The sequence below is a fragment of the Heterocephalus glaber genome, unplaced genomic scaffold, assembly GCF_053883595.1.
Source record: "Heterocephalus glaber isolate CG9 unplaced genomic scaffold, H.glaber_assembly_v1.0 deba00000676, whole genome shotgun sequence".
NCBI classification, from domain to species: Eukaryota; Metazoa; Chordata; class Mammalia; order Rodentia; family Bathyergidae; genus Heterocephalus; species Heterocephalus glaber.
The window spans coordinates 8,110,528-8,131,069 of record NW_028258156.1 but is presented as its reverse complement, the minus strand read 5'-3'; the positions used below and the strand labels follow the sequence as shown (position 1 = coordinate 8,131,069).

The following is a 20,542-nucleotide window of genomic DNA, read 5'->3' as shown; positions in this document are numbered from 1 at the left end:
TTATTAGAAATCCTGAACTATGATTTCTCTACAGTCAACATTAATACAAAGTGAAAAGAAAAGCCTTTTATCAGCAAGAAGCAATGCTCCCTAAGCAGAGCAGGTAAAATTGAGTCAGAGGAGGAAATATATGCCAAGTCACCACACAGATTATGGTGACTCAAGAGCAAGTCTAAATCTGTTGTTATTTTTATACTCATGGTTCTCAGTTTCAAGAAATTTAAATATTACTTTCTTTAAAAAAAAAAAAAAAACTGTAGCGCTCAGGAGGCTGAGGCAGGAAGACTGCTATGAGTCCAGCCTAGACCACAGAGTTCAAGGCCAGCATGAATTACATAGCAAGACCTTGTCTAAAAATAAAGAAATGAAGAAAGAAAGAAGAAACTGTGAGGAAGCCCCTAATAAATTATGTACACACATGCACTTACTTTCAACTTCTCCATTAGAATTTGGTTTCTTCCACCTTCAACATTACTCTAAGGCTATTCTTTTTCTTCTTTTTTTTGGTACTGGGGATCAAACTCAGGACCTTGAGGCAGGCGGCGGAACCACTGAGCTAAATCCCCAGCCCACTAAGGCTATTCTTGCTTTTTTTTCTGTTTTTATTCTTGCTTTTTGTAGAAAATGTTAAAATTTATTCTTCCCCGGCATTTAAATCATTATCTAAGCAATATCAGTGTTCAGAGAAACTGTTAATATAATCTTTAATTTACATTTTTCATACATCCATAAATGAATAAGGATTTTGTTTGTATGTGCCATTTTAAAGCTACAATTTACTTTGATATTTCCATAAACTATGCAGCTGCATTTTTTAAAAATGAAAGCATGGCTTATTATAGTTCTTTTATTCTAAGACTCCAATAATTTTGAGACATAACATCAATTTAACAATGGCTTTATGGGGGTGGGGTAAGTACTCCTACAAATGACCACATCAATTATAAGAGGCATCCTGATTTCAAAAGTATTAAAATGAAAGCAATAGAGAGCCTCTGATCAAGCAAAAACATGACTATTTAGAGAGAGAACACTGGAGAATTGTAGCTAGACTGCTCAGTATGCTTAATAGACCTCCTAGGTTCAAGTTTTGGTTCCTCTCTTTACTGGGTGATCCTGGGCACCTTACTTAACCTCTTGGTACAACAAGACCATCTGTCACAGGATGCTGAAACTTGCGTTGAGTTACTGTTCTTACAGTACTCCAAACAAACCCGATATGGTAAGTGTTACATAAAGATTTGTTAAATCATAGTTACTATCATCATTTTCTTCCCACCTACAGTACCCATTGAAGCATTTGCAAATTTGAAAGTGATCAATTTCCAATTCAGCAAACTGATATAATATTTTAAGAAAATACTGACAAGGAAAAGTACTTATATCAAATTCTGGGCAGAAGGTTAGACGAGAGGTAAAATAAATACAAAACCACGGTTCTACTCTCTAGAAAGAGGTTAGAGAGAGACTTTCAAACCAGGGCTCTGTGTAGCCCAGGCTTCAGAGCATCCACAGCCCACTTGAAATGAGATGTAAAGTTATGTCTGCATGTGTGCTTTTCTGAAGTGCTATCTTCTGACTCTTAAAAATTGCTTAGGATCCAAAAAAACCAAAGAGCCATTCACTTCAAGTCATCTTAATACATTAAAAGGTAAATGTACCAGAGTTTAATTTTGTTAATAGATATTTGTGTATTCTCAATTATTTTATTTTATTGTAAATAGGTTCAATTACTTTGACAGGTATGTACACATGACTTCCTTCCTCCCCCTCCTCCTCCTCTTCTTCCTTCTCTTCTTCTCCCCTTCTTCTCCCTCCTCCTTCTTCTTCCCTCCTCTCCTTCCTCCTACTCCCCCTCCCCTCTGCCTACTCTTCCTCTTCTACTTCTGCTTTTTTTTCCTTTGGTTTGGTTTGGGTTTTTTGAGACAGAGTCTCACTGTGGGGTTCCAGCTGGTCTTAAACTCACTAGGTAGCCCAGACTGGCCTCAAACTCACAGTGATCTCTTGCCTCAGCCTCCCGAGTGCTGGGATTACAGGAGTGAGCCATCACACCCAGCTTCTTTTGCTCTGCGGTAAGGTCTTGCTTTATTGCCTGGACTGCCTCAAACTCATGAGCTCAAGCTACCTTCCTGACTCAGCCTCTAGAGCAGCTGGGACTAGAGATGTTTCTAAAATATCAAGTATGCTCCCATCCAAAACATAAATCCTAGGTTACAAGAAACTCATTCTCCTTCTTATTCTAGTTTTTCATAGAAGCCAGAAGAGGAATTTGCTTGCTTTATAAATCGCCAAGTAGATACACTCCCTGGACCCAATAACACAATAGCTTAGTCCCCCAAGCCTCCATGCTCCTTGGTATGACTGGGAGTCAACTGCTAGCTGCCAGCTCAAACTCCAGGCAAAGCTGGGATAATTATCTGGTTCTAGAAGCCATCATTGAAGAGAGTGGAAAGAAAATGAATCATGTTTTTTTACTAAAACTGAAAATGTTTTATGCACCCATTGTTTCAACACTGTGTGTTATTACCATGGAAAAGTCTTAGGTAAGGTGGCACTGGGCAAAGACCACAGTCTTCAGAGTCAGGCAGTCTTGGGCTCTCTTTCTGCCTCCGCCACTTCCTACCTGGGTGGCCATGGGAAAGTTCTTCACCTCTCCAGGTCATAATGTTCTCAAAGAAGAAAACACTGTCTCCCTTTTGGGGACTACTAATGTTTCAATCTGATTAAGACCTGACACACCCACTTATGAATTTATTGAAATAATAGTTGGCCACCGAAAAAACTAACTCACTGAGTTTAATTATTTTGGCTTCACATAACATCTTATAACTTCTCACAAACTGCTTCCAGATCACATACCACCTCGGGAATCTTCAGTATTCCTAACAAGGGCTGTTATGCAACGTTGAGTCAAAAAATAAAAAAGTCACAAGTACTCAAAGACATCACTAGCGACTTAGATCTTACCTTTAGCTGCGCAAGTTGCCAATTACTGCCAAGTCAATTTAAGAGACAGTGCAAGAATGAAACGCAGCCTTTTTTGTTACAGTACCAGGACTTGGACACCACCTAAAATATTCACTACATGTTAGGGTATCACCTGTTTTTTTAAAATGGAATTTGACATTGCATACGAAAGTAAAACTTTTGGTGCCTTCGTTTCCATAAATATGTTTATGAGAGTCAATTTACCTACAGCAGGTATCCGGCAGGGGAAGGAAATGTGCAGGCTCCAATGTGCCTAACACTTCATCTATATCGTCTCTATTCTTGGAAAATCTGACCCGTGATGCATCTCATTACAGAGGAAGAAGCAGAGGCTCAGTGAGCTCAGGGCACAACTCCTCCTGTAAGGCAGACCAGTGGCATCGGGGATCAAACCCATTCTGTGAGGCCACGGTTATGCTCTCTTCCTCCCAACCAACCAGCAACCAGTCAGTGTAGGGGTGGGCAGGGCAGAAATAAAGTGTTAACCTGCCATCAATGAAATTAAAACAGAATAAATGAATCTAAAATCTCCTTTCCTTCTTCTCAAATCCTTTTGGAGGAGACATTGATAGAGTTATATGGTTGGCACTCTGTATCTGTGGGTTCCACATCCAAAATTCATACAACAGATCAAAAATATTCAGGAGGGGAAAAATATAGAATTTTTCCTTGTCATTATTCCCTAAACAACATAGTGACACAACTATTTACACACTAATATTTCATTAAGCAACCTAAAGATGATACAAGTGGATGTGTGTGGGCCATTGGCAATAATTATGCCATTTACATAAGGGATTTGAGCATCTGTGGTTTGGGGTACGTAAGGGAAGTTCTGGAACCCATTCTCCTCTGTTCCTGAGGAATGGCTGAACTTTATCTGTAACCATGGTTCACATCTGTGGACCCTCCTCTTTCTACACCTACTTATGAATGATTTGTTGCTTACTGTTCACAGTTTTCTAATACCCAGTTTCAAGGTGCTGGTTGGTTAGCAATCAGAGGCAGCAAAGTCAATGTATGTAAAATAAGTTTGCCACTTGTCCCTCATATCTAATCTGACTCACCTTCCTGGGAAGATGCATGCCTCCTTTAATGGCTTTTATTTTCTCACAAGGAGTAGATAAAAAAGAAAGTTGGGCCAGTTCACAAGATTGTTGGACTAACCTCCACCAAAGTGACCCCACTCAATGTGATTTTTAATTGTGGTAAATATTAGTTACCATTCACCTATAACCACAGTTCTTCCCCTCACTCCCTTGTCCACGCACCCAATAGGCCAAGCACAGCTTTTGTGAGCTCAAATGAAAGAAAAGTTAAAGACTGGCATTATGAACAGCATTTATTGGCCACTCTCAGAATGACAAGGTATTATCAGCAGGAACTACAAGGTTACGTAGTTTAAGTAAATAGACCCTTTGCCCTCAGAGCATTTGAGGAAAACTAGACAGTAAATTTAGAGTATGGAATAGACTCTGTGGAACCCAGGCTTCCTGGAATCAAACTACCCTTCTGCCACCCACACACTGTGATCCTGGGCAAGTCAAAACCGTGTTTCAGTTTCCACATCTGTGTAATGCAACTAACAGCATCTAACTTACAAGTTTGTTGTAAGAGTTAAATGAAGTTTGGGGCTGGGAATTTAGCTCAGTGGTTTCGCCGCCCGCTGCACAAGCCCAAGGACCCGAGTTCGATCCCCGGTACCAAAAAAAAAAAAAAAAAGAGTTAAATGAAGTTTGTATCAAAACATGTATGGCACATTATTAAGCACCATGATGGGTTAACCCCTGATTTCAACTTAAATGCAAAGAACAAATTACATGCTTTGGCTGTCAAATACATGTATTAAAATATATTGGGTATTCTAGTATAACAGAGAGCAATACATATTTCTCAATCAGCAAAGTCAAGTTTCTAGCAGAGGAGGATATTGAGTTACACTCAGAGCACCACAGCTTGGATGTAAAGGGTAACCTTTGTTCCTCTTTGAGAGGGAATTAACAGGAGAAAAGGACTGTACATGAAAAGAGAGTATCTCATTCTGAGGGCCAGATGTTCTTCCCAGTTTCTCCATTTTGAAGAGCACCTGCCACAGGGCCACTGCCTAGCAAAGCCTGGTTAAAGAGAAGGGGTTAAATGATGGAAGGCAGCCATCCTTCTGATATCTAATCTAAAGGCTGGTCATAGCTGGAGGACTAGGGTCGACAGACAGTCTACGTGGCTCCCTTGTGAATCATCCTGGCTAGTGTAAATGAAATAGATTTCATAAGGCTGAAGATGGTGGTAGAGCACTGCAGGAAATATCACAGCAGCCAAAGACCAAAATAAGTCAGTGTCAGCTTTCTGACAGCACATATAGAAAGAGGGAATGGTTGTTAAAAGCTATTTTATGGTGGTGGAGGGAGTGTCAGTCTTAAAAACAGCCCAATGAGAAGGATCAGTACATGTGCTGCCAAAGCAAGCACCCAATGAGAAGGATTAAAAAAGTAAAAAAAAAAAATAAGGTGGAAAGCTTATGACCAATGTAAAAATGCAGCCACAAAGAGAGGCACAAGTTAAGGAAAATGAACCACTTTCAGTAAAAAAAAACAAAAACAAAAACAACAACAACAACAAAAAAAACAGTGATCCTAGGAAAAATGGCTGATGTCAAATTTGGAGCAAGAAATGGACAAGAGAGATAAGCTTAGAATATTTCCTGCCAGAAAGAAAGATTTTTGAGTCTACTGAGGCAATGTAGAAAGCATACAGGCGGCAAGGACAACCTGTGGGTCACAAAGAAATTTTACTACAATGGACTGAAACAAATGTATTAGGATTCATACATTTTTAATGATACTTAAAAAAAGAACTCATTGTGTTATCACTGTAAGTTGGTAAGGTATCAAATCAGTACTATGGAATTGATAAGGGGAGTGGATCAAGCCTTTCCTGTACAATCTGAATTTCAGAAGACCTAAATAATGCATGAGAAAAAGTTCTTTACAGACAACATTCCAACAATAAATGTAAGAGGAATGATGGATTTAGACTGTCACCATTTTGTATACCCTAATGAAATGAATGTGCTACAACCCTTTATGAGGCTAAAGTCACTAGGCAAAAGGTAGAAAAGTATGGTCATACTAGTGGAACCCATAAGTCTCTCTTAATTTCTCAAAAAAGAGAGACATACAAATATTAGATGCCTCATGATGTGATACAGTAAGACTTTCCATAGCTCCATCCATGAAGAATACTTGCCTTTGAACCAGAACCTAATCAAGCCTTCATATCTACCTGCCAGACTATAGGAAACATGGAGAATAGAAGAACAAGTTAAATGGCTGCACAAATAAAGAAGCAGCTCCAAGTGGCATATGGTACTGAACAAATGACCTATTCTTTCCTGTAAATCAACAGCATAAAAAAAGTGAAGACTGTTATAAAACAGACTTAAAAGCCTAAAAATCAAGTACAGCATGCAGACTTCATTTAGCTCCTGATTCCAACAATTCTACGTAGAAAGACATCTTTGAGAAAATTTGAATATGGGAATTATATATTTAGGAATTATTAATATTCTTAGGTATGAAAAAGATGAAGTTTTTGTATTTTTAATATCCTTATCAGAGATGTGAACTGAAACATTTGTGAGATGATATATTTAGGATTTTACTTTAAAAGCACCAGCTCCCCCCCAAAGTAAGCACAGGGAAATAAATCTTACGGGTGTATTATGCTAATCTCTTACAATCTCCATTATTAAAAAATTTTAAAAATTATTATTGTTTTGTTGAAATTACAAACTGTGCCTTACCTTGCCACTGATTTTTAAGAGGTGTCTCTGGTCCTCCCACAAATCAAAATTTAATCTTTTCCCCACTTATTCTAAGAAGGCAGTCTTAATCAGTATGCATGGTGAATTCAATACAATTAGAAGTGACTGAACAGAGGAACGAAGGAACTCTGCTATGTTAACCAAATGACAGCTTCATTTTTCCCTGTAAGAGATAGCCAACAGTGCACCTGGGTTGAGCAATACAACCTACAAAGAAATGAGTTGATGTAAGATTGTACGAATTTGTGGGAGGCTAAAGCAGCATGGACAAGAGCCACATATATTCCTAAAATGGATCCTGGTTGGTACAAGAGTTGAAAACTTCACCAACTTGTGTACACAAACACCTATTTCTTTACCAGTGTTAATGAATTTCTGTAACTTGTCCCTGAAATCATGCAGCTCCAACCTTCAGGTGCAGTCCACTGGACACAAATTTGAAGGTCCTCAAAAGGATCTAAGGCAGCTGTGATTGCTTTGCATTAGCACCACCACCCTAACCAAGAGGCTACCCAGCCAACCCCATGTGCACACAAGTCACCAGCCAACCAGTCTGGAACATATTTTACCTGTTTTCCTCTTTCTTTCAAACCACTGTTATGGACTGAATAATTATGTCCCCAATAAAATTCTTATGTTGAAGCCCTCAATGTGATAGTTTTTGGTGAAGAGACTCTAGAAATATTTATTGTTAGACTGGGTCATGAGGGTGGGGCCTTCATGATAGGATTAGGAGCCTCATAAGAAGAGGAAAAGAGAGATCTCTCCCTTCAACTTTAGGGAGGAAAGGCCATAGGAGCTCACAGCACATATGTGATCATCTGCAAGCCAAGGAAAGACCCTTCACCAGAATCTGCATCAGCCTGCATACTGATCTTGAACTTCCAGGCTCTAGAACTGTGAGAGGATACATTTCTGTTGTTCAAACCACTCACTGTGTGGTATTTTATTCTTGCAGCTGGAGCTACCTAATACAGGCACACATTTCACTTGTTTCCCTTTCTTTCAAATTCCTTCCTACCCCTTTGATGGCAAAGATTCCAAAATCATGACAGTGGTTTCAAAACTAAGAGAGGAGGAAACTTGAGTATCAAAAACAATTAATACAGTATTAGAATCCAAGGACAGTTAACAAAATATATGTTATTTAAGGTAACCACATTCAGAGTATTGAGAATATGTATATTGAAAAAGTATGCAACATCATCCCAGACAAGAGACACAAGTCTATGGACATGAACACTATAGCTCTATTTACACAGAAACCCTCAGCAATTCTTGTCACAGACTGCCTGGTTGCCCTACGTCTTCAGTATTCCATGCCATGAAAAAGTAACTGTCAAGGATAATAGGAACACAATCTGACCTACTTTTCTCTAGATTCTTCCAAAGACTATAACTCTGGTTCTTGCGTTTCTTTAGCCACCACATCTTGGGGACACATTTGCTGGCTTTCTTCACAGGGAATCCCTCTATGTTGTATATTAAATCACCTGTGGGCAGTTCTGAAACTCTATGCCCAGCTAATCCTCAGAACAGCCATCTGAGGTGGCCCATGGCCAGTCCTCCATCAGAGGAAAACACCTAGGAGAGGAGGGATGCAACCTGCAGAAGATGAAGACTTGCATAGATTGACTCTTCCCCATCCAAACGAAGTGCGTCTCCCCAAGACTCTCAAGTTTCTACGAACCATTTTGTAAGAACTGAAAGTTTCCCACTAAAATCTTTTTTTAAAGAGGACAACTAATATTTTGTTTTCCATTTCAGCCCCAAATCACCTACACTGTCGCAACTTCTCAGTAAAGACTACAATATTTCATGATGGTAAATTTGTTTTAAAGCTAAGGAGGACCCAGCAAAAGTGTCCCTGAGCCCTGGTGAAAAGGAAAGTTTGTCCAGTGTCCTGAAGCCCTGGTGACAATTAGCAGGCCTTTCCCGCTTCTCTTAACACACAAAACACGTATGACCTACTCAGGTTATTAGGGGGACTCACAGCACATTAAGGGGCACCACCAGGAAATCGCATCTGTGCACAGTATCGAGAAGTCAATATTTAAGATTCCGGGGGGCGTGACCTCTCCTGCTCATCGGGGTGTCCCAGAATCCTAAGCGTCGGACCCCAGGAACTTCCAGATCCTGGGTCTCTCCCTGGGCAACGGCGGGTGGCAGAGCCAGCCCTGATGCCCACAGCTTGCAATGGGACGTCCCAAACAAGCGCACACGTCGCACGGGTCTTGCAATCTGGGACCCCGCTCTTGCGGCCCCAGGCTTGCAGTCACGGGGCTGTTAGGATCCAACACCTGCAGCTTCCCTGCTGAGAGGCAGCGAACAGATGCCCAGTCTGGCAGCCGGAACCCGAGTGCCTCTTGGGTCAAGTCAGGTGCATCTAGGGGGAGGGGAAGCCCTCGCTCCCCGAGGGGTCCCCTGCCCCGCCGTCCCGGCCGCTCTCCAATGGCGCCCCTACCGTCACCTCCCCAACTTCCACACGCCTTCTCCCCACCGGGCCGAACCACTCACCCGGGCCCCGGCGGCGCTCCGCTTCCTCCGCAGCGTGAGCCCGCTCCGCAGCAGCGCCGGGAGGTCCCGCAGCCGCGGCCGCAGCGACGCGGGCGGCTGCTCGCGCTCGGGATCCCGGGCACTCGGGCTGCCCACCTCCGCCGCCGCATCGGCCAAGGCCAGGCTCTCGCACGGGGGCTGCATCCTGACGGAGCCCACGGCCATCCTCATGCTCTGCCGGCGGCTCCCGCGCCCGCTGCTCTTCTCTACCGCATTTGCCTCCGCGCGCAGTCCGCGCCTTCGCCAGGCAGCGAGAGGACGCGATTGCGGCTCCGCGCCGGGCGCGCTGCCAACAGCCGCACAACGGCGCGCGCCGCCCCGCCCCGCCCAGGTGCACCCCGCCCACTCCTCCGCCCAGGTGCAACCCGTCCCCGCTGCTCACCTCCGCCCGCAGACCTTGGCCCTCAGACACGCCCACTCCCGAGCCGGAGCGGAAAAGCTGCCCCGGGCCTGCATCGTGGGCATGGGCTGCTGCCCAGGTGCGATTCCTGGAATCCTCCCCCAAGCCCACTGTTCCCTTGGGCTGAAAAGTCTCCTTTCACTTCCCTTCTCCCAACAGCCAACCTGGGCCTGGACTTGGATCAAGGGAATTGAGAAGTCTACCTTCCTCCCCTCGTTTTTGTATAGCTTTAGCCTCACTTCATACTCTTTATTCCTAGAAACTGTTTTCGCCAAAGAACCTCTACATAGGCGGTGTTTTCTGCTCCCAGGCAACACTGTGAGGCTCTGTATTCTGCCCCACGCTGGGCCCTCTGGCCACATCCAATACTGAAAGATGAGGGGAGACAACTTTTTCTTGTTTATGATAGGTGTTGAGCAAAGTCAGTGCAAGTCTGGTGACCCGAAGGTGAATCTCTGTTAACTTGTTGAAACCTGACCTGCCCTGAAAGCCTGCAGCGTGTGATGAATGTGCTTGGTAAACTGCAGAGGACTCGGGGACTTCCGTGGTGTGAGTCATTGTTTATACCTTTCCAGGAGGTAGCCATCTGGAGCCCTGAGAGAACTATTCCAGCAGGACCCTAAACTCCCAAGGGGCTGTGAGTCTTCACACCCCAGGGCAATCTGCCTTCCAGAGGGCTGACAGAGCTTTTACTCCTGATCAGAAGGACACTGGGGGTTCCCACTTTTTCCCCATGACTTGCAAAAGTTAAATAAAGGATTCACAGTTAAAGTTTTTTACAGCTGGGCATGGTGGCACCTCCCTGTAATCCCAGCACTTGGGAGGCTGAGGCAAGAGGATCGCCACGAGTTGGAGGCCAGCCTGGACTACATAGTGAGTTCAAGGCTACGTAGCAAAATCCTGTCTCAAAAAACAACAAAGTTTTTTTTTAATGACAAGAGTTACAAGAAGTTAGAGTCTGATTTACCATTTGCCCTTACCTCCAGATACTTGGCAAACATATGTGGAAATGTGGCCAGGTTATTAAAAAAAAAAAAAAAAAAAAAAAGGAAGAGCAGAGCATGCTGCTGCAGGCCTATAATCCCAGCACTCATGAGGCTGGAGGATCAGTGTGTGTTCAAAGCCAGCCTGAACCACATAGGGAGACCCAGTCTCAAAAAAACACCTGTTGGCTCAGTACTCTTGCTAATTGCTGAGTGTTGATAAAGAATATTCCGCCAGCCACCCGAGGGAGAATTGCTTCTGGTCTGGGCTTGGTAAAGATAAGCCAGTGAAAGGAGGAAAGTTTGAACTGTGCTTTGAGGCTGAGCAGGGAAGATTCAGCTATATGGAAAGGAAATGAGAAAAACTGGTGATGAAACACCAAGGTGATGTCACACAAGATCTCTCAGACATTGAGAATATGTTATGCTAGTGGGAGAGGTGAAAACATAATGAAGATGGAGGAGGAAATATCAGAATGGATGGTGGTGACACACTCCAAAGTCCTGTCACTTAAGCCATGAACATTTACTGGAAAGGACTCTAATAAACTCTACTCCATTGCAGTTTCCAAATACCCATCACAAATATTTCTCATGGCTGAATACCACTTGTATGTACCAGTGCTACATACTCTCCTGTTGGTAATCACTGCTTTGAGCCCCAGGGGCCACTGCCGCACCCTGTACTCCAAACTTCCCTGTTATATATACCAACTAAAGGGTTGACATTGGGCCCACCAGAGGTCTTCAGGACACTTCTGGTAAACTCTGATGCAAGGCACAACTCTGACTTGTGCCTTCTTACCCTCGAGGATACCCATGAACCCAACTTCTCCAACAAAACCCATGTGTCCTGTCTCTTTGCCCAGTTTCTTGGCCTTAATCCACTCTTGCATAGCATTTCTATGCAAAGCCTAGGCGTTTGGATTTTCTGTAGCTTCTAGGGCACTGACCAAGTGTCTAAAATTAAACATTAATAAAATGCCTTTGAAAAGCCGGCTTAGGTTAAAGTGATAAATGACAAAGGCCATATATTATCAGTGTAAAAATAGGAAGTCTACAGGCAAGAGCAGAAATGTGTAAATAGAGGAGCCACCCCCGCCCCACCCCCATCACCTCTGCACTTGCTGTACCCTCTTGCACTACTATCCCGCAGCACCGTGTGCGGGGATGTTTTCTATCCATGTGACAGCCACTGCCACATGTGGCTACTGAACACTTGAAATGAGGCAAGTGTGACTGAAGAACTGAATTTTTAACTTCCTTTCATTTTAATTATATAAATTTAGATAGCAGCATATGGCTAGTGGCTACCAATATGGTACAGCACTGTTCTAGAAATCCACATTTCTCTTACTCAACTCATTTCATTTTTTTTTTTTTAACATTCAAATGTCACCATTCCAGTGAGCCCTCCATGACCATGTGATTTAAAATTGCAGCCCTTCCTACCACTCCTTTGCTTATGGCTCTCCATGCCCTCTACAGAGCATATTGCCATCTAACAGTCTATATATTTTACTTAATTGTCTGTTGTCTGCCTCCCTGTAACTAGAATTACACTCCATAAGTGCAGGACTTTCCCCCCTCTTTAGTATCTAGAACATATTAGTTGAATAAATGAATGCTTTCATGTATAAGAATTCAGTTTTTCAAGTGGAGTTTAACCTGGATTTTTATATAAAATCTCTGGCTTTCTTAATATTGGAAGCTTAAAACTGTACATCCTCTGTGTGCCAATACTACAGAGGTTACACAAAACTATTGCCCAGAAGTTTGTGATGTTTGCTAAAGGCTGAGGTACCAGCGCTGATATTCACTTAGAAGAAGGACAACAAAACTAAAGCTTGTGGAATACCTACGGTGAGAAAACGCAAGTGTTACTGGCTATTAGCAATAAGGGGAAATCGGAGAGCAGAAAGATAGCTCTGACAACCAGCTAGATACAAAGTGACCAGGACCTAAATTAGTTGTGGCAGTAGAAGCAGAAATGGGGTTAGATGTTAGACAGTAAAAAACAGATTAGGATGAGCAAAAAATTACTGCAGCTAGTTCTGCACACTATATTTTCCAAAAATGACCACTATAGCATCTCCTATTCCCCAAGCTCATCTGAAGTATGATATTTGCCTCTTCCTCATTAAGACATGGGCTTTATCCCTCCAGTCCCTTGAATCTGGGCAGGCCTTGTGAATGCTTTGAGCTAAATGAATACACAGAGATGACTTCACCAGTTCTGTAAATAGCCCTTAATTGGCCTGGCAGCTTCCACTTCCTGCTATCTTAGAATGCTTGTGCTTGGGATGTGCCCACTCAGAACCTAAAGTCCTTGCTGTGAGAAAGCCAAGCCACAAGAGGAGGTGCTTTGCTAGTGGACCTCCCATGAAACAACAGCAGCAATTGCTGGCCATTTGTAAGCCATTTTGGATGCCCAGTCCAACCAAGGCTTCAGAAGACTTCTCTACCAGCTGGTACCTAACTGCAACCATGCTTGAGAGTACTGAGAAAGGACTACCCAGCTGAGGCCCATCTGCCCATTGAACAAAGAGAGGATAATAAATTGTTTAAAGCCATACATTAGAAGTATTTGTTACATAACAATAGATGACTGGGACACGTGATTCAGAACAGTATGAAGAACACAGTATTTTGTAAATAAAAAGAAGGAAATTCATATGGATTTTTGTTTATGCATAAAGAAACCCTAAAAATTTCTTCCAAGTAATTGAACTTAGCTACCTGGGGGGAAAAGGAGATTTTTCATGGATAACTTTGCATATATTTTTTAAAAATATATGAATATATTACCTGTTCAATTTTTTCTTTTTTCTTTATTCTTTTTTAGTGGTAATGAGGACTGAAGTATGGTCTTCACACTGAGCTAAATCTTCAGCCCTTTTAAAATTTAAAATATATTTTATTTTGAGACAGGATTTCACTAAGTTGCCCAGGCTGGGCTTGAATGTGAGAGCCTCCTACCTCAGTTTCCCAGAGTGCTGGGATTATAAATGTCTACCCCAAAGCCTGGCTCAAATAATATTTTTAAATAGTTGTAGATTTAAAGAAGTCAGAGAAAATTGGTTTAGTGGACTTTAGTTTTATGGTAACAGTTACACTGACTAAATTAGGAACACCAAGTAAAAACCTAGCCAAGGCAGGGGAAGAGTGAGCTGGAACTCTTGAAAACGACTGGAAAGAAAAATGTACCAGAGTTCCAAAATATGACAGTAAAGATTGGCCCTAGTCTAGGGCATAGAGAAGAAACTGAGGAAGCCTGGCCCTTGCTAGGCTTTGGCCTTGGATAATATGCTCTGTATGATTACCAAAACTACCAAGGAAACCATGGATGACCTGGGCTTTCCCCTGTGTTTCTTTACTCCCTGTCTACTTGCTGATCCTCTGATAAATGTTTAGCACGGATGTCTACCAAATGACTCTCCCCACATCACAGTGATTAGCACTTTGATGAGTCTTGTTTAGAATTCACCCCTTTCTATCATGTCCCACTTTGCATTCTGCCCCCACTGAAGATACTTTGCATTGGTTCACCAGCTTTCAAAAATAAACTCATGTACAATTTGTCTTCCCATTTAACCCCACCTATACTCCAGTATGAAATGACCAAAATGTGTTAAATATGAGCATAAACTTGCTGAGGGCAAAGGTTGAGCAGAAGGGCGATCAGAAGGTAAATCCTTACACCAGAAACGCAAGTCTTCCCCTACTGCCTCTGCTAAGAATGCCAGATAGAACCATTTGTGTACTCAATACTAATGCTATTTTTGTTTTCTTATGAAATGAATATGCAGTTGAGAGAAATGTAGCAAAATAATAAAACATATTTCAACTCTAAAAATGTTAAGGCTTACTTTATTTTAGTTTTCAAGAATCATAATTAGAACTATCTGCCATCAGACTGTTCATGACAAACCTATGTGATACTGTGCTATTATTTTGTAGTACATCATGCACTATGATCATGCAAATATTCCTCTCAGGGATGATAAATTTTTCTTATACCATTTGTAATAATGGTTCTAGCCAGAGACAGTGGCTGATAGGAATGGTGCCACACCTTATAAGTTTATCTTCTATTTATTACAATCTTGAAACAAAATCTGTTCATGCCTTTTCATATGCTACTTACTGCTATCATCCTGGAAACTTCTTCTTCAAATTCAAACATTCAAAGTCACCACATTCTTTGTTATTTAGAACTTTTATGGAAAACAAATTCTGTGTATCAGAATGCCCAGGAAGGCAGAGGAAGAGGGAAATAAAGGAACTAACTTAACCAACAGACACAAGAGAGCCAAGCTAATCTTTTCTTTTTCTTTGTGCTGTACTTGAGTTAAGTCAGATGTGCTTATCTGACCTATTTGAGGTTGTAAACCTCCCGAGGGCAGAAATTATTTATCTTTGTATTTCTCTCTAGCATTTGATACAGTAGCTAGTATCTAGTTGATGCTAAGTAAATAAGTGTATGCACAAATGAATGATGGATGGGTGAATAAATCAATGTGTCAAATCACAACATTGCTATTGTAAGTCAAGGAATGCAATACAGAGGCCTTGGCAGATGCAGAATCTCTAAAGTCATAAGAAAGTACATTATCCCAAGGGTGCTGGGAGGCTATAAATGGACTCCAGATGGCGGCATGTTCAGACCAGCAGGGAAGGAAGATGATTTTAGCATCAGTATGTAAAGTGCTTTAGAATAGGGAGATGCTGAATGCTGGGCAGCCAGAAAAGCAGGTTATGGGCTCCCAGACATAAAGAGTTAAAATGGTAATTCACAAGATCCAGTTAATACCAGCAGCTTCTGTGCTTTTCTTCTGTTGTTTGTATTAGTGTATTCTGTGTACAGTTTCTGTGCTAATTAAATGAGGTGATGTTTGTAACACCGTGTATAAATTTTAAAGCACTACACAGATAGCACTGCCTTTCTGCTAGGAGTGAAAGGGAAGGAAGGATGCATACAGTGATACCCTGGAGAGAGGAGAGCCTGAATTAGGTTAAGAGAATAAAGAAACAGGATGTCAGTCACACTCATCCAGAAATTAGAGGCCTTTAAGAATGCAAAAGCCCCATATTTGCAGTTTTGCTTTCAATAGGTTGACCTGTGATCAACTATGGTCTGAATATATGAAATAGAAAATTCCAGAATTAAAGAAGTTTTAAATTGTGCTCTACTCTGGGTATCACAGTCCAGTCTAGCACCACTCTGCGCCATTTCGCCTGGGACATAAGTCATCCCTTTGTCCAGCAGGCCCATTCTGTATACATGTCCCACCGCTCACTAGTCACTTAGTAGCTGTCTCGTTTATCAGACGGACTATCACAATATCACAGTGCTTGTTTCAAGTAAACTTTATTTCACTCCACCCGGTAATCATTCTATTTACTACTATTGTTGCTAATCTCTTACTGTGTCTACTTTATAAGCTAAATTTTATCAAAAGTGTGTTTGTGTATGTTTGTATAGTATATATAGAATTTGATGCTATCCACAGTTTCAGGCATCCACTGGGAATCCCTTCCACATTTAAGGAGTCACCACAGCGGCTTCCTGTATGTGACTGTTAAGCATTTGCAACACTGAGGAAACCTATCTTAGAGTCTATCAGCAATATGAGTATGTATGAACTCAAACTGGAATTTGAAGATCCTGGAAAGAAGATATAAATCTAGGCACAATACACTGGGAGCAGCAGATCTCCAAAGTTCTTAAACATAAAGAAGGTCTTTAGCTTAGAGAAGATGGCAGCATCCAAGGGATGAAAAGTAAGTTTAGATTAGTTTTTTCTTTCTTTCTTTCTGAGACAGGGTCTCAATGTGTGGTTCAGGCTGTCCTTGAACTCACTATGTAGCCCAGGTTGGCCTCAAACTTTTGGTGATCCTCCTGCCTCAGCCTCCTGAGTTCTGGGATTACAGGTGTGCACCACCATGCCTGGCATGGAAGTTGTTTCAAATGTTTTTGAATGTGAAGAGAAGTTGCACTCACTCTGTGTACTTAAGACCAGAAAGGGAAACTACAGTGAAAAGAGTTTGGTATCCCCTCCCCACCCCAAGTAATAAAGGCTTTTCTGTCATTTAAAGTACTTTTGGAACCTAAGATAATTGCTGTCCTTGTGGGATTTGTGGGATGATTTGGCTAGGTGACCTGTAGTGGCCCTTTTGATCAAGGACACAGTTATTTCCCTGGCCCTCATGTACACTGAAGCAGCTATAGGGCAAGGATTCTCAGTGTGGTCTAGGGATGATAGACTTGTTCAAGCCCCGTCCAGATGTCCTGCAAAGATCTTTTAAAACTAATAGTAAACTATCTGGCCCTTGCGGGGCACACCTATAATCTCAGCACTCTGGGAAGCTGAGGCAGAAAGATCTCAAATTCGAGCCCAGCCTGTGCAACTTAGTGACTTGGTGAGACCTTGTCTCACATTTTTTAAATAAATAAATAAAAGGGTTGGGGAGACTATAGCTCAGTGTAAAAGGCCTGGGTTCAATCCCGAGGACAGAAAGAAAGAAAGAAAGAAAGAAAGAGCAGTAAACTTTTTTTTTTGGTGGAGCTCACTCATGCTAACCAAGTGTTCTACCACTACTGAGCTACATGCCTAGCATTATTTTTATTAATACATAATTGGTTTATTTTTAAACAAATTTATAAATAAATACTTACAAATTCCTCAATTTAGCCAGGCATGGCGGCACATGCCTGTAACCCCAACAGCACTCAGGAGGCTGAGGCAGGAGGATCACTGTGAGTTTGAGGCCAGCCTGTGCTGAGTTCCAGGCAGTCTGATCTGCATAGTGAGACCCTGTCTCAAAAAAACAAACAAAATTACCCAATTTTAAATTTTAATATAGTAAGTATCCATAGAAACTATTCACATAAACAAAAGCTCTTTGGAGTTGTATAAAATTTGCCAGTGTAAAGGGGTCTCCTGAGACCAAAAAATTTTGAGTACTTCTATTACTCAAATAAGTAAAAAACTTCCAGGTTGTTGAGAAGACCAGAGAAATTAGAAACCAAAATTCTAAGCCAATAAAGTGCCTCTCAACTGTGGCTAGTGCTCTTATTGTTTAATCCCCAGTGAGACCTATGGAAGCCACATAACCTGATGGACAAACTCTGGTCTAGATATGATTTTCACCAACTTTCTTTCCTCACATATTCCCCCTCTAGGCAAACTCCCAATCTCCAGACAGGTTATTCCTGAAACACCTTCTTTACTGCCAATCATCAAAAGGTAACTTCCTCATCCTTTATACTCGAAGCCCTGTTGCAGATTGTAAAACAAATGTGGAACATGGAGTCAAAAGGCCTGGGTCAAGTCTCACACTGATAATTTATTGGCTCTTTGACCTCAGCCAAGCACTTCACTTCTCTGAGCCTTTTCCTCATCTATAAAATAAGATAATAAAACTCAATGTGCAGTGTGTTTATAAAGCCCAAAGTAAACAAGGCTTGTGAAAACACCCTGTAAACAATAAGAATATACATGTCTCAGCTTTTGTTAATAATCCTCACCTGTTCAATATTCAGAACCAGTGTAAACCAAAAAATTCCACAGTGGGTATTTAACCAATATGATCTCTATACAAACATGCATACTTACCCACACATGTGCATATTTATTGGCTACTGACATGAAATTTGAGTATATTTTTACAAGCACATAAGCTTTGTAAATGTGTTTGGTTTACTGCCCAAATTTATTTTCATTTTCCAAAGCTTTGTATCAAACCCAATAAAGAGAAATTCTAAGGGTTATATTAAGGCTTCATTTCTAAATCAACCCCATTAAAAAAAGTAACATCGACAAAGGTAGCAATGAAGGACTTTTTTAAACACTTAACTGTGGACTTCAGATGTAGCTCAGTGGTAGAGTGCTTCCGTGGCATGTGTGAGAACTGGGTTTGATGCCAGCACCACCAAAAGTAAAAATGAAAAAACAAAATTAGATGTGACTGGACCACCTGGGCCCTAGAGAGGGAGGGCTCAAGGAAGAGGCCCTTAAGAGGGTACTTATTCCTACTGCCATTAAAAGAGCTGCTAACTAAACATTTTCATCTATAGGTGCTCTGTTACATCTATTTACTTAGAAGAGAGGAAAGCTGCTGTTAGTCATAACGGTCTGGCTTATTCCTGATAAAATGTCAAAGCTTTCATTGTCAAAGCTGAGAGCCTCTGACTCAGTTCTCTAGTTTATTTAGAACAAACCAGGATCTGCAGTAGCCCATTGGGCACCTACAAGTTTGTTATCCTTGACTCCTCTCTGTCAGATTCCTGGGGGCTGATGTGTAAATTCCACATAACTTATATGGTTCTCTCCAGGGTGAGCCACTGCATAGAACTACAATTTTATGACACAGATCAAAACTAATAGTGTTTAACTTTCTAATATGTAGATTTGAAACATTCTCTCACGTACTTTTTATAGTGGTAACAATAGATTTTATACTTATTTAAACAGGAGTCTCAGAAGATCAACAAGCTTTTTGTTTGTCAAGATTTAATAGTTTTTCTCAAGATATATGGAAAGATAACTTTTGAGTATCTATTCACCATGTAGACATTAGAAAAAAACATGAAGTAAATTTGAAAGACCATAAAATCACAGGAAAGGTTTGGAAGCATTGTTGTGTGTTATCTTACCTCCTTTCTTTGTTATCATCTTTCCTCATGATTTCTAATTCTAAATAAGCAGCACTATTGTGGGATGGGCTCTGGGGCCAGACCGGCTGGGTTCAGTCCTCCCCTCTCTTTGCTTTTAGCCAGTTTTGTGAGGTTGAATGGGGAACATATTTGGCCCCAGTTCCCTCCTTTACAAAATAGGGTTAACAGGAGTTGCCTCATAGGATTATTGTTGAAATGAATGGGTTATTCTATAGAACACACTTAGAATAGTGTCGGCACAGTCAGAGGTATAAAAGTGTAAGAGATTATCTTCATTATTCATTTCAGTCTGGGTCCATGGGTTTTAGGAAAGCTGAAAACCTCCTGAAATGATACCAAAATGCCTGTGTACTTTTCTGGAAGAAGAGACATAGGCTTCATCAAATTTTCAAAGTATGCAATCAAATGAGGAAATCTTCTAAGGCCTGCAGCATTTGGTGCACAGCCTAACTTCCTAAATGTAGCATGTACAGACAGGCCAAAAACAAACACAGATGTAAGCTGGCCCATTTTTACTGAGGCAGTAAGTATGAATTCAACTACAAGTTGAAGGATCACTCATTTTCTTAGTGGATACCTGTTACAAATGGATGTTTCCCATCACCACCACTTAAAGCTCAAGCCTGAAAATCAACAAAGGTTATCATACTCTACACTGCTGTTTGTGAGGTGGACCAGTATATGTTGGCAAAGTGATTTGGGGAAAGATGGGAGGCAGTTGGTCCAGGAAGGCCCAATGGAAACCCCACACTTCGCTTATACTCAAATCCTAAAAATAACTCTGAAAAAATGACAATCAGTACAGAATCATGTGAGAAATAAAACAGGAGGGCAGAAAATGACAAGATGTCTTTGGAGGTGACTTATTTTCTATTTCAGTGTTGTATTTGTCTACCTAAGGCAGCTCAGATACTCCAGAAGAGACAAATGGGATGGCAGGACTTGGGGCTATGTTTTCTTGAGCATTTAGCACAGATTTTATGATCCTTTATAGTTACTCTTGAGTATGTATTTAGAATAATTTTCTGCCATGACAACAGGTAATCTTCATAAAATTTCAATTCCTAACAAGAGGGGAAAGATGTTACTTTTCTAGCTTTTCTGCCTTAGACTTT

At 41.3% G+C, this 20,542-nt stretch overlaps 1 protein-coding gene across 2 annotated transcripts in view; it reads right to left on the bottom strand.

Moving 5' to 3' along the window:
• Rapgef5 (Rap guanine nucleotide exchange factor 5) overlaps positions 1-9,648 on the bottom strand; it is a 226,458-nt gene extending 216,810 nt beyond the window's left edge. Inside the window, exon 1 of one of the 2 annotated variants that reach the window (XM_013070290.3) lies at positions 9,326-9,648. In XM_013070290.3, the coding sequence (XP_012925744.2) occupies positions 9,326-9,535 (210 nt within the window). In that variant the 5' untranslated portion in view covers positions 9,536-9,648. The remainder of the gene's footprint in view (positions 1-9,325) is intronic. The other variant, XM_021254134.2, reaches the window with a different exon arrangement.
• Between the last annotated feature and the right edge of the window lie 10,894 nt (positions 9,649-20,542).